Consider the following 17,248-nt stretch of genomic DNA (forward strand, 5'->3'; position numbering starts at 1 on the left):
TTCTATCTTTTGTCATTTGCTTCTTCTAAATCTCTGATACCTTCAAAATATGCCCTATTCACGGATACCAATACATAGCTACTTCTCCTCTGCTATCAATGAATGTGAAAATAAACTTTTGTTATCAACGAATGTGAACATAAACCTCATATCATGACTACTAACTCTATTAGTGCTTCCATTATGACTGATGCCCTGGGAATGTATGAACAACCTCCATTACATCCCATTGAACTTTCTTGAGCCAGAACCTCCTGCAAACTTTAGAGTGTTACATCAGTTAGAGAACTGGAATTTTTTGAAATGCCGTACGGAAAGGCAGCCCTTCATAAAGCATTTTATAATATTATTTAAATTAAAAAAAAAAAACATGTAAAAATCAAAATTTCCTTCTCTTTTCACTGGTAAATTTTGCTAACCATGTGTGTGACGTGCTAGAGGGCTTCAGAAGGGTTATAACGTATTCAAATTTGAACAGTGTTCGGTTATACATATGCTTTGAGTAGCTTGCCACATTTTTGACGAATTTGATTCATTCTTATCTCCCTTAAGGAAATAACCAATCTTGCCGTATATCCATACACAATATTCTTGAAAGAGAGGGAGGCAGAACTAGTTCCCCTGTTAAAATACTAATAGTAGATCTTGAAAGAGAGGGAGGGAGAACTAGTTCGCCTTTTAAAACACTCATAGTAGATAAGAGACCCAATAAAACCCTAGATACCAGAAAAATAAGGTTGGAGATTGGATTGCGTTCAAATCCAGCTGGAGAAACTTCAAGTCCGATATTTGTGTTCTTTTAGAAATAATGTCAGATAAAGATTTAAAAAGACAACCGCATGCCGAAGACCTTGACGAAATAAAACAGTAAAACGATCCTTCTAGACATTTAGAGAAAACCGTTGGTAAATGACATCCAATTATCTTCTTATCGGTTCAGAGTGCATGAATTTCCCTTTTTGTTTTCATGTATTGCATTCTGGCGGACTGGATGACACTCAAGGGTGTTGATTAAAACCAATCATTAACATGTTAATTAATTGATCCTGCACTACATCTAAGTAAATACTGTGCCGAAGATTTAATATTTGCGATAGGACAATTCTAAACCATATCAAATGCGAACTGCCTTAAATTGCATCTAGCAATGCATCCTGGTAAAACTCAACTCTAATAGTTTTTGAAAAATTAATTAATTAATCAATCACTGAACAATAACAATGCCACTAAATCCCCATTTTATGTCTTAATTTCATGACTACTCCGACTACACGTTCCCTCTGTTTACTCTCTTCCTCTTGTGCGTTATCTGACATACGGCCGATCCATTTTCTTTATCGGAAGCGAACTTGAGAGGGAAGTTGAGCAGAGCCCTGGCTCCCCGGATCTTGAAGGCGGCGCGGTCATATGCGAGAGCAGCCTCTTCGGCGGTGCTGAAAGTGCCCAGCCAAACTCGAGCGCCCTTCTTGGCTGGATCTCGGATTTCTGCAGCGAATTTCCCCCACGGCCTCTGCCTGACTCCCCTGTAGAGCCTAGCCCTTTTGATCTGCTTCATCTCTCCATTCTCCTCCCCATGTGACTGTGGCTTTACCACCTCAAACTCCTCTGCTCCGCTTATAACTGTGCATACAGAAGGAGAAGAAGAAGAAAAACAGTCTTGCACTTGTGTAAATCCATTCTCATTGACTTCAGATGTTGATCTTCCGCTGTTATTTTGGCATGAGCCCTGGTTGGCGGTGGTAATGGCAGCCGTGTCCCCGTTGCCACTGGGCAGGTTTGTGGGGGAGAAGGAAAGCGATGGCGATGAGGATGCGTTTGCTCCTGCGTGATGGACCTCAACAACAGCAAATTCATCCTCTACTTCCAGCAAATGATGGCGGATCAACTCCAACATATTCAGGTTGTTGCTCATTCTCGTGCTTACACTTCCTGCAACAGTAATCGTGGGCTCGCACCAATCAAAAGTTCCTGCAACATTAATCGTGCGCTCGCACCAATCACAATATCATTCAGATTCAGATCCAGATCCAGATCCAGAATGACTAATTTCCATTGGCAGGCATGTGGTGGTGGGGGAAGAAGAGGCTATAACATAATTTATATAAAATTTTGATTATGATAAGTCCAGTCCAATTTGGCACTTTCCATTAAAAGATTCTTTCTATTATTGTATACATAATAAAATATACATTCTCTAGTCAAACTGCCGTCACTCTCACATCATCAGCATCTCCAGGTCATCATTATCTATTGGCATTTTAATGCAAGACGCATTTTAATTACATGACTATGACGCGGTCAAGTCATATATATGTATTATGTGGGACATTGATAACACAAAAGTTCAATCTCAAGTCGGAGGTTGCATTCCTAATCTTAAGAGGGTTTTTTAACAGAGTCTAGTTAATTAGGAAAATTATAAAATGTGTTGATTATCCATCATTCAATTTGATTTTCATGAATAAATAATTATTTAAATAATAATTTTTATTATTTAAATTATAAGTTTTTAGTATTTGAAAATAATTATTTCATTCAATTTTTAATTAAAAAAAACAATGTTATTTAGTGTTTCGGCCAACATTGGTTTCAACAATTTGAATATTATTAATTTCACATGGTTATAAATTTGAAAAATATTTAGGTTATAATTTTTAATATTTAAATAATTTTTGTTTTGATTCACTTTTTTATAAAAAAAGACACGGTTCATTGTTGATTTTTTATATAGTGTTTTAGAAATTTTGTTTTCAATAAATTGAATATTATTTATTTCACAATATTATAAATAAAATAATTGGGAAATTATTATGTATATGTTTAATTAGAATAGAGTTCTAAATTTTTTAATTTAATTATCAATAATTAGATAGATGATAGGGATTTAATCTCCACATAATATTTTAAGAGATTCTTAGTAGTGTACACATATTGAAGATTGATATTTATTTCCAAAGTAGTTACATCTTTTTCTCCACTTTAATTAAATTTATTAATTAAAAAAATATCATATGAAATGAGTTATGATTTTTTTTTATCTAGTATTGATAAATCATGGTACTGTCTTATGGTATTTTAACAAAGCCTATTTACACATTAAAAAACTTCATGATAAAGTAGGAGCAAATCTTCATGGTTAATAATTGTGTTATATGGTTTTTAAAATGTATATATGTTTAACCTAAATATTATTTCTTTTCATCACTAATAATAACAATGTTTACTTTACCCCGATGCAGGTGGAGGAATATATGGGGATGGATCTCAGGGAGAGCGAGGTGGTGGACGGGTACGGAAGGCATGGTGCCAACCACCCCACTCACTCCCAAGACCATTAAGGAAGGGGGGAGGGTGCAAGGCTTGCTCCACCCTCCCCTCCCCCATGCACCATACATGTGAAGGCCTCACTTCTTTTAATGATGTATCAAATATTTATTTACCCTATCTTAATCCTTTTATGCATTAGCATGCTTATGAGTTCTATGATTTATGTCCAAGGGTCATAGGGGAGATTTTCAAGAACACTTGAGAGATTAGGTTTAAGTATCATTGTTGGTAAACACTTGAAAGTGTGGAAGTCTGTAGTGGGAAAGATTAGTTGGGAAAGGAAAGCTAACATTTGTTTGTCAGATAATCCTCTTAAAAGCCGAACCTTTCTATAATTGGAAGCACAAGGATATGATTCTTTCTTCTAGGAAGGTATAAAATATAAGAATTCTCACTTGAAGAGAGCTTATTTGCATATATTAATCCTTTCATGCATTAGCATGCTTATGAATTCTATGATTTATGTCCAAGGGTCGTAGGGGAGATTTTCAAGAACACTTGAGAGATTAGGTTTAAGTATCATTGTTGGTAAACACTTGAAAGTGTGGAAGTCTGTAGTGGGAAAGATTAGTTGGGAAAGGAAAGCTAACATTTGTTTGTGAGATAATTCTCTTAAAAGCCGAACCTTTCTATATTTGGAAGCACAAGGATATGATTCTTTCTTCTAGGAAGGTATAAAATATAAGAATTCTCTCTTGAAGAGAGCTTATTTGCATTGTGCAACTCCTAGCTTTGATTGGTATAATTGAAAGGAACAATGCTTAGATGTTGGTTTGTGGTAGGGTGCTTTCATTTCCTCTAGGATTTAAGCTGAGTTAACCCTAAGCTCCTGGATTTTCCTACCCTATTTTCTTGTTTTGGTTGGTTTTTAGGTGGTGTTTGGTCTTTTGTTCCTATCCCTCATAATGTTTGTGCATATTCAGTTTGGTTTCCTCCTTAAAGCTTGGTTTCTTTTGAAATTATTCTATTCTCTTGGGTTGCATACCTCTCACTCCCTCTCCTATTATTTTCCTTCTCGTGGTTTTGGTCCTGGAATGTTGGCATCACTCGGTTCCTTTTTATTCCCACTACAAATGTTGAGGAAGTTTTATATGTACTATGATTTTGCGGAAAGGGGGGTTCTTTAGTCCCCATTTATAGTTGGAATTCTATGTTCATGCCTAAGGAATTTGTTCGCTTGGGTTACGCGGGAATTTGATTTGCGGTCTACTTGGGTTCTGTAAGGTTTGGTGGATAATATGGTTCATCATGCCACACATGCGTGGACATAGCTGACAAGGTGCTGCAGATCATGGTCAGACCGGTAGGCCTCACTCTGAGGGTCAGGGTGAGGAGGCAGATGTTGCTTACCAGGCAACGACCTCTCCAAGCATTCTTGTTGAAATTTAGCAAGATGAAAGGTATATATGTAGGGAGAGTTAAACCTTTTCAAATTCTGAGCTTTTGGATGAATTTTCCCATTTTCTCTCATACCATGGGCAAACTAGGGGTATGGAAAATCACTATATGCATTTGGTTACTCTTTAGTGGTAGCTGAAGATATTACTGGGAAAGTTCTCAAAGAGAAGGATTATGATAGAAATGAAATCATCTCTTTCCTTAATGATCTCCGAAGGAACCAATGGAGAATGCAAGATATCCTTGATCACTTGGATGATTGTTCGACATATATGGTGAAACACATGCAATGAAAATTAATGATTATAGTACCCCAAGGCATTAGACCATAAATTCCTGCTCATGTGACCTCATCTAAGTCTTAAATGGAAACCTATTGTGTTCTGATTCTGTTGTTGTTTTAGTCATATGGACATCTTTTGTTTTGGGTAGTGTAGTCTACCTTTTTTGATGAGTGGCCAACAAATCTAGTCACTATGAGGTTGGTATATTTTTTTGAAAACTAATGATAGTGATATAATATTTCTCTTAATGGAAAAATCTTAACTTACAAAAAAATATAACAATACTTATTTTAAACAAAGTTATAATTTAGTTAATTCTTCAAATATTTTTAATTTTAACAACTTGATATATATGATAAATTAAGTGTTTTGATGCTTATTATAGATTGATGCCTATCCACATTTACGAGTTATTTAATTTATATGATTAGTCTAGTATTATATTTAACTTCTATTCACCAATAATATAAGAAAATATTATATTAAAAATAATCTATCTATAAAAAATATCTAACTTTTAGAATTTTTATTTAACTTATTAAATTACTTCATATTATATTATAGAGATACTATTCTTTCTTTTAATTCAAAAGTTTATTTTTTAAATGTCAAGTTTATTTTTTTAATTAGTAAATTTGATCAAGCTAACAATAATGTAACGGCATGATATATTGTTGATGAACTTTTTAATGAAGTGATACTTGATGTCAAAATGTTTGAATTAAAATTAAAATATTGGATTTTTGGCTATATTTATTTCTTAGTAATTGTATATTAATAAAGTAGATGCTTTCTAAATAAGATCAACATAAAAAAAACTTTGTGGTCAAAAATGAGTTTCAAACAAAAATTATGACTAAGATAATCATGTCAACCATAATGATAAATAGTTTTAGAAAAAGAAAAATAAAATACTATTTTTTAATTATATTTTCAACTTAATTTTATATAAATTAAGTCAAATTTTCAAAATAAACATTTCATAAACATAATATTAAATTTATATCCCATAAATATTCATTGATAAATCCATAATAATAATAAAAAAAAATCATTAAAAATTATCCACGCATTTCACTCTTGTACCTGATGCTTATTGAAAAGACATCACGTGCACACTTAGTCATATTTTAACTTTTTACCTTACTGAAAAGACATCACGTGCACACTTAGTCATATTTTAACTTTTTACCTTATTGAAAAGACATCACGTGTAGTCATATTTTAACTTTTTACTACTAATTATTTTTGTTGGGAGGATCATTATATCTCATAAAATATCCTTCATTTCGATTACTTCTTCATATTCCTTGACTTCCACCATGGTCATCACCGTTATTAAAAGGTTTAATTTTATTTTTTCCCGTTATTAAATCTTTTTCTTCATGGAATTGTTGTTGCATGTGCCTCTTTCTTATGAAATTTCATTTTATGTATTTTTTTTGAACTGTCTCTTTTTCTTGAGTTAGTAAAAATAATTTGTTTCCCCCATTCTCTACCTCACTAAAATTGTGGTCATATTGGGCTCATTAAGAGAATCAAAAGTTTGTTGCTTCAATACTTCAGTAATTTTTAGTGTTCCCAAAAAAACCTTCATGGAAAGAATGAAAATCGTTGATCAATATTGAAGTCATAAATTTTTTGACATCCTCAAATCCATATTTTATTATTTTTTGACTAATATTTTTTAATCAATAAAGATTCTCCAAAACATCTTCTTCCCATTACTATTTTTTTTTCAAGAAGATTCATTTTAGGATCAAAACACTTTGATTCTAGTTGATTATTAAATAATTTTTTGAAAAATTGTTCTAAGTATTAGTTGCAATTTCAATGAGCCTATAGATTTCATTGGTTTCAAAAAACCTTAAAAGTGCAAGTCCCTTTTTCCCCTTCAATTTTGAGGTTTAATAGAAACTTTAAAAAACTTTATCCTTAGTACATATATCTTTCTACAATTCATTATAGAGTAATGTCTTTTTGTTTATAATAACTCTAATACTTTGTAGCTTGTGGATCTAATTAATTTTTCGCAATCCCTTATATAGATTTATCAATTTAACATAACATAATTTATATAGAATTTTCATCGTTGATAAGTCTAGTCTAATTTTCAATTAGCATTTATAGGATGTTGTATCTAGCATAAATGATATTTTCCCTCGTTTCCACTACATTATTCTCCACCATACCTATAGGGAAGGGAACAAGGTGGAAAATGAGTCAGCGAATTGGGGGTGTCGGGAATGCCACCTCAAACTGGATACCACGTGGTCAAGGCTCTTATCAAGGGACAACATAGACACAATTGAAGTTTTGATACAAAATGATGGGGCCAAGTTTTGATCAATCCCTAATGGGGGTAATATCACCAAGCCACACCCTGACAACATGTATGATTAACATATCGAGGAGGAGAATGGCCCAAGGTTTGGCGACATTTATTATCTATGTAGCGTTTACCACATGTTTGACAGGAATCACCACATCGCTCCTGCTGGAACCCATGCCTTCGACTTACCTTATCTAGCAATGTCACTATAAATGTGATTGTTGGGTAGGATTTATGGGGTAGTACGAGGGTTTATGGTTTTACAGTCTCTCATAGGGAGGAGTTATGGAAACCTTCATATGGGATCCACTGGAGCAATCTATTGGGATCCCTGACATCACATTCTTCATGCCTATTCATGAGACAATGATGCATGAATGGTTGGAAGGTATTGAATAGTGGGTCATGCTTGACAAATGTCTATTTGGTGATCCAGTACTCACCACAGGCTCTCCTCTCATGCTGGTCACTGCATGCTCGGCTGACATTTATAGTTTCATGGGGTTCTTTCTTCAATGGCTAATTAGTTACGATAATTGGGGTGGAAAAGCACATCTTGCAATTCCAGGTGAACTTTGGTATCTCTAGTACACTTATCCCTCTTTAATCACTTGTTGCCATTCATATGATTACTCTATGGTTATAGTAGATGATGTTTGAGTTCAATTAACTGTTTCCTGGAATGCTCTTATTAGTTCTGTCACAGTGAAGCTAGGTCAATGTTCTTCGTCTTGTTCCTCCATAACACCAACATGGGGTCATCCTTCGAATAAGTAGCAGTCTTGTCACCTTCGTTGCTACAAAGCTCTGAACCCACTAGTGTATCCTTCAGCTTCCCTATCCTAGTATGCAAGGTTTGGTATCTAAGCTCCTTTTCCATCTCGTTCTAAAAGGGTGACTTAGGTGTCGTCTCTTGTTGCGCCTCCTTCCCTCCTCATTTACATCGACGTTAACTGTCCAATCCTAGTGCCGCTTTCTACCCAGGGTTTTTGGTTTGGGTCTCGACCTCTATTGGGTACCCACTTGATTTATCCAGACGTTCCGTAAACAACACTACTCATTTCCTCTACCGCTTAAATTTTCTCTATTTCTTGGGGTAATACCTTATTTCCTTTTGCACGGGTTCTCTCACGTTCTCGCACAAGTATTTGCAATCAATACTTGTTTTCTACTCTTGGTTACCCAATTATTCTGGTTCCTAGGTGCACCTCCGGTTTCATGGCTCCTTGACAACATCAACTTAGTCGAAGGGGCGAGCGGTCAACCCCATCTGCATCAACACGCAGTCTCTTTGGATGGGACCCAGTGGTGAACTTCTTTGACTCTGTCTCTCTAGAAGTTAGACGAGAGATCCTACTATTAGAGTCAAAAGAGTTTGGAAGGAAACCTTATTTCTCAGATTCTGAAGTCTCTGGACATATATGCAGTTGGGTTTTAGATCCAGGGCGGTTCAGAAAATGCCACCTCCATTTTCTTCACTCCATCAGTCTGCTCCAGTACTTGACATCCTTCTACGCATGGTTATAAGGGACAAACAAATAGATAATTATCGTTTGTTTGTAGGACAGGAAGACAACAAAAGAATCGTAAGGAATCTCCGCTTCAACGTGGATGATATTAACACCACGCTGGCTAGAGTGGAGAAATATGTCGTCTCTACATCAGATACTAAATCAATGGAGGACCATGCATAGGACAATGAGGCTCTGACAGCTATAAACGACGTGCCTTTAGCCGTGGCACCCCGATCGCTCCCTCTCCTCAACAACAACCAATGCCTTCCTCACTAGTCCTCATCTCTAACTAATCTACTTACATAGGTCTCATCTTACGAATGACATGAAGGCGTTGTTACTGTGGGCTACCTCATTTTGCACTCTTGGATTTTGTTCTCCTCAGTAACAATGACGCTTGGCTGTCATTCTGAATGTACCCCTGACATGGTTTTACTGGGGTTTCCTTTGGTTGCTTTAATTTCATAGTTTCTTTATCTCCTTTCTGGATTTTAGTCATAGACATATAACTCTTTATGATATATAACCTGACCTGAATCTTTTTAACCAACGATAAAAAGTGTTTACATGTTTTTTTCGCTGGCAAGTAAGGATAGTGAAACTCTATTTTTTATAGTCTTCCGTCACCTAAATAATATAGGTATTTATCTCTCAAGATAAAACACAAAACTGCTAGCTAGAATTTATCTCCACTTCTAAACGAGTTGTGTTTTGGTAAGTGAAAACTTGTTTGTAATAGATATTAATGTAGCCTGTTTTCATTATAATAGAAAATCATTGCCAGAAATTTACCCCAAAAAATAAATAAATTGAGTCCGATCTTGCAATTTCCATTAAAAGATTCTCCCATACGTCTCCTATTATTGTATACATAATAAAATAGGAGTTGTCTATAATGCGACTTTTTGAGATTCCGGTGACGGAATCCAGCGGAAGAAATTGAGATGAAATCATGATTTGTTGCAGTTAAAATGGTTTTTTAACTGCATATTCGGATTCAGCACCTTGAAAAACCCCTGGGACGGTTTCATTGTGCAGAAATTAGCTATCAAACTTGGATTCCAATAAATCACTGCCGGATTTTCACCGGAAAAAATCGCCGGAAAGGCTTTCAAAAAGTCGCGTTAAAAACTACGTCATAAAATATATTCTCCAGGCAAACTGCCGTCATTCTCACATCATCAGCATCTCCACGTCATCATTATCCGTTGGCATTTTAATGCAAGACGCGTTTTAATTACAAGACTATGACGCAGTCAAGTCATATATATGCATTATGGGGGCGATTTATAACACAAAAATTCAATCTGAAGTCAAAGGTTGCATTCTTAATCTTAAGGAGGTGTTTTAATACAGTCTAGTTAATTAGGAAAATTATTATTTAAATATTTTTTTTCAATTAAAGTATAATTTTTTAGTATTTAAAAAAGATTTTGATTCAATTTTTTATTTAAAAAAGAGACATCGCTGTTTAGTGTTTCCAGAAACTTTGTTTCCAACCATTTGAATATCATTTATTTCAAATTATTATAAATTTGAATAATGTTTCAGTTAGATTTTTTTAGTATTTAAATAATATTTTTGTATTCAAATTTTTATTAAAAGAAAATATTCTGGATTTTCTACAAAGTGTTTTATTTAAATATTATTTATTTCATATTATTATAAATAAAATAATAAAAAAATATTGTGTATATTTAATTTGAATAGGGTTTCTAGAACTTTAATTTAATTATTAATAATTAGGTGGATGATAAGGATTCAATCTCCATAGAATATTTTAGAAGATTCTTAATAGTGTACACAAATCAATGATTGGTATTTATTTCCAAAGTAGTTATGTATTTTTCTCCTTTCTCTCTTTTAATTAAATTTATTAATTAAAAAATGACATATGAACAGGGGTCATATGAAATGAGCTATGTTTTTTTGCATTTGGTATTGATAAATTATGATACTTGCTCATGGTATTGTAACAAAGCCTCTTTACATATTAACAATCTTCATAATAAAATAAGAGTAAATCTTCATTGTTAAGAATCTTGTTATTTTCTTTTAAAAACAATAGATATGTCTAACTTATATATTATTCCTTTTGATCACTAATAATAACAATGCTAATTTTACCCATTGGTGAGGATGGAGCTCAAGGAAAGTGAGGGGTGGGGGAGGGTGTGAGCGTCGTGTCAACCACCTCACTGACTCCCAAGACCACTGAGGGGAGGAGGGTGTGTGGCCTTCCCCCCTCCATGTACCATACATGCAATGGCCTTGCCTATTTTAATGATGCTTCAAATCTTTATTTCCCCTCCCCCTATCCTTTTATGGGTTAGCATGCTTATGAATTCTATGATTTATGTCCAAGGGCCGTAGGGGAGATTTTCAGGAACCCCTGAGTGCTTGGGTTTAAGTATCATTGTTGGTAAATTCTAGAAAGTATGGAAGCCTGTTATGGGAATTATTGGTTGGGAAAGGCAAGTCAATATTTGTCTATCAAATAATCCTCTTAAAATCGGAACCATTTTATATTTGGAAGCACAAGGATATGATTCTTTCTTCTAGGAAGGTCGAAAATATAGGAATTATGGCTTGAAGAGAGGTTATGTCCACCACACAAATCCTAGATTTGATTTGTGTAATTCAAAGGAACAATGCTTAGATGTTGGTCTGCGATAGGGTGCTTTTATTTCCTCCAGGATGCAAGTTGAGGTAACCCTAAGCTCATGGATTTTCCTACTCTACTTTCTTGTTTTGATTGGTTTCGGGGCGGCGTTGGGTATTTTGTTCCTATCCCTAATAAAGTCTATGGATATTCAGTATGGTTTCCTCCTTAAAGCTTTGTTTCTTCTAAATTTATTCTATTCTCTTGGGTTGCATGCCTCTCATCCGTCTCACCTATTCTTTTTCTTCTTGTGGTCCTAGTTCTAGTATGTTGGCAACACTCTTTTCCTTTTTATTCTCACTATAGGTGTTAATGCAGTTTTATATGTAATCTAATTTTCTAGAAAGCGGGGGTGTTTAGTACCCATTTAAAGTTGGAATTCTATGTTCATGCTCAAGGAATTTGTTTTGCCTAAGTTACGGGAGAATTTCATCCACAAGTTACTTAGGTTCTACAAGATTTGGTGGATTGTATGGTTCATCATGCCACGCGAGCATGGACGTAGCCAACAAGGTGCTAGGGAGGATGCTCATAATAGTAGGTTGCACTCTGAGGGTTGGGCCCAGGACGTGGCCGTTGGTAACCAAGAAGCATCCTCTCCAAGCACTCAGGCTAAAATTCAATGACCTTAAAGGACTATCTGTAGGGAGAGGCATACCTTTTCAAATTTTGAGCTTTTGGATGAATTTTATAATTTTCTCCCATACCCTCGGCAAACTAGAGGTAGGAAAAATTAGTAAATGCATATGGTTACTCTCCACTAGTAGCTCAAGACATTACTATGAAAGCTCTCAAGGAGAATCATGATAATAGAAATGAAATCATCTGTTTTCTTAATGATCTACAAAGGAAGAAATGGAGAATGCAAGGAATCCTTGATCACTTGGAAACTTGTCTGACACAAATGGAGAATCACATGTAATGAAAATTCATGATTACAATACCCCTAGGAATTAGATTGGAAAGCTTTGATTCAGTGACGTCATATGAATCTAAAATGGAAACATGTTATGTTTTGATTTTGCTGTTGTTTTGGTCGTTTGGAAATCTTTTGTTTTCAGTAGTGCAATCAAATTTGTTTGATGTAAAATATTTTGGTAGATCACATACTGGCCAACAAATCTAGTCAGTGTAAGGTTGTTGTTGGACAATTGACATTGTATGATTGATTGTTGGCACTTGGTATGTTTCCATTGATGTCAACCAGACTAGCATTGAGGTTAAAAGCAACATATTCTAGGAACAAGATGAAGAGTCCAGGTGCAAAGAATGGTAGAGAGTTTAAACCATGTTTCATTTTGAAAATGGGCTCAAGGATTGCATCATGTTTCAGGTAGAAAATGGGCTTAAGGACTGCATCCGAGTTTCTCCACTGGAAATTGCTTTGAAAATGATTTCCAATGGTATGTGGATGTCCATAAATGGATATCGAGATCAAAATTTATTGATAACCGAATTGATGATCATGATGTCCTTAGGAGCACATCGAATATTAGAACCCTGAATTTCAGAACTTTGGAATATTAGAGGCTTCGAGGCTCAAGATGTTAGAAGGGTTGAATGTCGAAGCATACCCAATATTGGGACCCCGAATTTCGGAGGGTCGAAGGCTCGAGACATCGGAAGTGATGAATATTGTAGCAGGTAGAATATTGGAAGTAGGCCGATTATTGGAACCCTAAATCTCGGAGTCTCGGAGGCTCGGGAATTTGAAAGGGATGAATATCGGAGAATGACAGAATATCGGAACCTTGGAGGTTTGAAACTTTAGAACTTCAGAGTTTTGAAATTTTGTAACTCTTTATTAATGACTCCTTTTTAAAAGCACAGAGGGTTACAGGGAGCAGGTTTTACAAAGGAAATCATTTGCAAAACCAAGGACAGAGGAACCCTTTCTCTCTCCTCAGACATGACACATGGCAAACATTGATTGGCCCTTAGTAGTTGATTGTGGCAGATGACATCAACATAACATGGTTGTATGGAGTGTTAGGGCCTAAATCTGCCTTAGGATGAAAGAAGGCAAAATTCAGGGTAACCACAAACCACGCTCAGTCTGGTAGTTGGCCCTACCAGAACAGGAGAGGGCTCTCTCCGAGTCACGCTCAGTGAATAAGTAAACGGAATGGTCTGAGATGACTAACAGTGAAATATTGATCTTAGGCTAGTAAGTAAATATGGATACAAGAAGCAATTTTTTATGAATGACTGAGTTTCTGGGATGGTATGGGACCAATGGGCAGCAATGAGTAGAGAATTTAATACAAAGGCACAGATTACTTCATGAGGCAAGACAGGCGGAAAGTCTAGAAATTTAGTTTGAAATAACGCGGAATGGAGGAATTGCTTAGGAGGGTGAAAAGGGCATAAGTACATGAATCCTTTTCAACAGAAGAAGAACACTGAACATGAAATTTTCCCACAGGCAGAGCAATAAAAATGAATTCTACCTTATCTAACTTAGAAAATTTCACTGGAAATGAATATGAAATGAACTGTGAAACATTACGAAATGCATATGAAACATAGGAGACGCATTTGCTAAACTCACAACCACATGAATCTCATGAAACAGAGCCGCTGCCTTTCATTAATCCTCTGTCAAAATATACAATGAAGAACTGAGTTTCTCTCCCACAGTCTCCCAGAAATTACAAGCCAACCAACCCTTTGCAAATGGTTTGCATACAATAAATAGACTATGCCATGAGGAAATAGAACGACCAAGAGTTGGGGAGTTTTTCGAATCATTACAAAGTGGAAGTGGAAAGCCAACCATTAGTTACAGGTGCAGCGTTACAAAAATGACAAATGGCTTGGGTGACTGCTCGCCTTCCTTTGCCACTTGGATAGAAGCCCACCTTTAGTGAAAATGCTTTTTAAACATTGCCTTAGTTGCCGAGAAAAATATAGTGTAAATGAGCGGGCCCACTTGGAGAAAGTCGCGAATCGAAATTTCGCGAAACGGGCGCGATTTTGGCCTTTTTCTCTATATGCGCCGCGCGACAAACCCAGTGCGCCGCGCTCTTTATATGCGCCACGCCCTTGTAAACTTTGCACTGTGGGGTGGCTCTGTGTGCGCCGTGCTCTGTATGTGCGCCGCGCCCCTCTGTGTGTGCGCCGCGCTCCTGAAAACGACTCCAACTCCCTCCAAACGCGTGCTTTGCACTCTCAAACACTTTGCTATGTTTCTCAATAACCTTGATTTGCACAATGACCTTGTTTCCTTGTGGAAATTCTTATATAAAGACTTTGAAGTCATGGGTTAAATTTTTTCTTCTTCAAAAACCCACTTTGCTAATGTTTCCTTTTGACACTTTTCACTGACTTAAAGCAACACTAAATTTCTTTCTCCCCTTTGAAATTTTAGCTAGAATGATGAAAATTTCGGCACTTTTTGCAGGGGTTGCATGACAAGGCATTTGGCCACGGAAACCATGATTGCATCTGAAGAAATCAATTGGCGACCTTTTGAAAATTTTATCCCAAATGACACACTGTTTGACTTTTTCTTCAAAACAGAGTTTTGAAGATCAGTGGAAATTTGTCCACATGACGATGAAACTCTCTGAATCATAACTTTGTAAGGGCCCCACTCTGGCCTGCATGGCTTTTTTGGACATGGTTGAAGACCAAATTGATTAATCCCTAGACCTAATAATCGAAAATGACTTTTGTCCATTAAAGGACCAGACCTTAACTGTCATGGACTTTAGTGATCAATGACAAAAGACCTAAGCCAGCAAGAGCCAGACATGAGGGGAAATGACTACCATGACCTTTTCCATCAGATTATGGCATGCTCCTAGTGGAATGCAGCTGGGTAAATGGAGCGGGACTCCTAAAAATGAAATGCATAAAGAGTTTTGATCTCTGACGGAGGACTCACCAGACCGACTCTAACATGGAGGATACATGGCAGTCATATTTAGCATTATTGAGTGTCCTAATGGGGAAAATACAATACCAAGAAATACAAATCTGATTCACTGCAGTATCACACTTCTTCTCTCGGCCCTATACTATTCCACATGCTCTCTCCACCTAACACTGCAACACCGATCCACTTTATCACTTTCCTCTGCAACATATGCACACACAACCTCTTTCTGCAACACAGGCACACAAAACGTCTTTGTGCAACACACGCACATGCAAGCTCTTTCTGCAGCACATGGACACAACCTCTTTCTGCAACATAGGCACACTTTTCCTCTCCTCAACAATGCACTCATACACACATCTGTCCACACTTGTCATAGGAAACAATACAAGTTCCCCCCCATTGCTCAACTGCAATCCTTGGTTTTATTTAATTGTCACACAGTGAATGATGTAGTCTTTGTTAGCCATCACTTTGCCATTCACACTATCAAAATGTACCTCTACATAACTTCTCCATCTTTTTTTTGCATCTCTTTGCTCAATTTTTTCCGCTGCAACATTAAATCAAAGAATCGGTTCCATTCACTTACCAATTGTGGATGCAACATAATCAATTCAGAGAATGCATCAGGGTATCATTCTCCATGATAAGAGTGTGTACTCATAGTAGGTTCATCCATGTTTATTAATTTCTCACAGAGATTGAAATGAACTTCAGCATGGATTCTTTGAAGTGTGATTAGGCCTCTAGTCCCTGAGGCTCTGTTCTTCATTTAACTGAATGAAGCGTGCATGGGAGATCATAGGTGGTTTACTTCAACCTAAGACAGGCCCAACACTCTTCACTAAAAATCATGGTCCTCATCGCCCTTGACTCAACGATCTTGATAGTCGTTATTTATTCCAACGATCAACTTTTCTGCCAACATTTACTCTTAGTTGTCAGCTCATTCATCCTTCATGCACCTCTATGTTGCAATCTCAGAGCCCCACATTTTGTAACATTTTATTAAGGTGATATTACGATATTACAAGATCCTGAAATTACGAGCTTGGCTTTTAGCCCATTTTGCTTCACCTCTGACTGTTTTTCACCATATGACTAGGTGATGTGACCAGAGGCATAGAACTTATGTGCTAAGCCCTTTAGGATCCATCTTGAGGCTTATATCATTGTGTTCTTTCTCTACGCCCTTGGTTCTTTGGGATCCAAGAACAAGTGCCAATCAGAATCAGAAGCTCCCTGTATAAGAACTTTCTTCAAATTAAAATTATAGAGAGTTTTGAAAACTCCAACCTCTAAAATATACTTCCTGCGTGGCATCTTCATAACACTTAGGTTCTAACCCTTTCTCTACACCATGTGCCAATCAACATCAGAAGCTCCCTCTATGGGGAATTTCTCAAAATGCAATTATAGAGGAGTTTCAAAATCTCTGATCTCCAATATACCCAGGGTGAAATCATGCTTGTCTCATCATCTCCATTTTGTGTCTCCTTAGTGGTGACATGTGTCACCAGGATTTTACCCATTAGGCCTCTCAATAATACTGAATATAACTACCACGTGTCCTCTGTACAACCATGTCATGTTGATGTCATATGCCACCATCAACTTTTGAGGGCCAATCAACAACTCCCATGTGTCCTCTCCAAGGATATAAAAAGGGTCCCTTAGTCCTTGGTTTTGAAAACATTTTTCTTTGTAAACCATACTCCCCGCAACCCTCGGTGCTTTTAAAAAGGATTCATTAATAAGGAGTTACGAAATTCCAAAACTCTGAAGTTTTGAACCTCCAAGGTTCCAATATTCCTGCTTTTATATTCATCCCTTATGACATCCCGA

General features: G+C 36.3%; 1 protein-coding gene across 1 annotated transcript; it reads right to left on the minus strand.

Annotated features, from left to right (window-relative positions):
* Window positions 1-728: 728 nt before the first annotated feature.
* On the minus strand, window positions 729-2,052 carry LOC149257804 (uncharacterized). Its single transcript, XM_089370226.1, has one exon. It carries the CDS (start codon window positions 1,910-1,912, stop codon window positions 1,268-1,270), a length of 645 nt encoding a protein of 214 aa, XP_089226352.1. The 5' UTR covers window positions 1,913-2,052; the 3' UTR covers window positions 729-1,267.
* Between the last annotated feature and the right edge of the window lie 15,196 nt (window positions 2,053-17,248).

This window comes from Pinus tabuliformis, chromosome 6 (genome assembly GCF_031772625.1).
Source record: "Pinus tabuliformis cultivar Carrire ecotype Pingquan chromosome 6, CPIR1, whole genome shotgun sequence".
NCBI lineage: Eukaryota > Viridiplantae > Streptophyta > Pinopsida > Pinales > Pinaceae > Pinus > Pinus tabuliformis.

Bases quoted from the DNA above. Each gene is read 5' to 3' on its own strand.
- LOC149257804 (XM_089370226.1), bottom strand. From the start codon at position 1,912: ATGAGCAACAACCTGAATATGTTGGAGTTGATCCGCCATCATTTGCTG.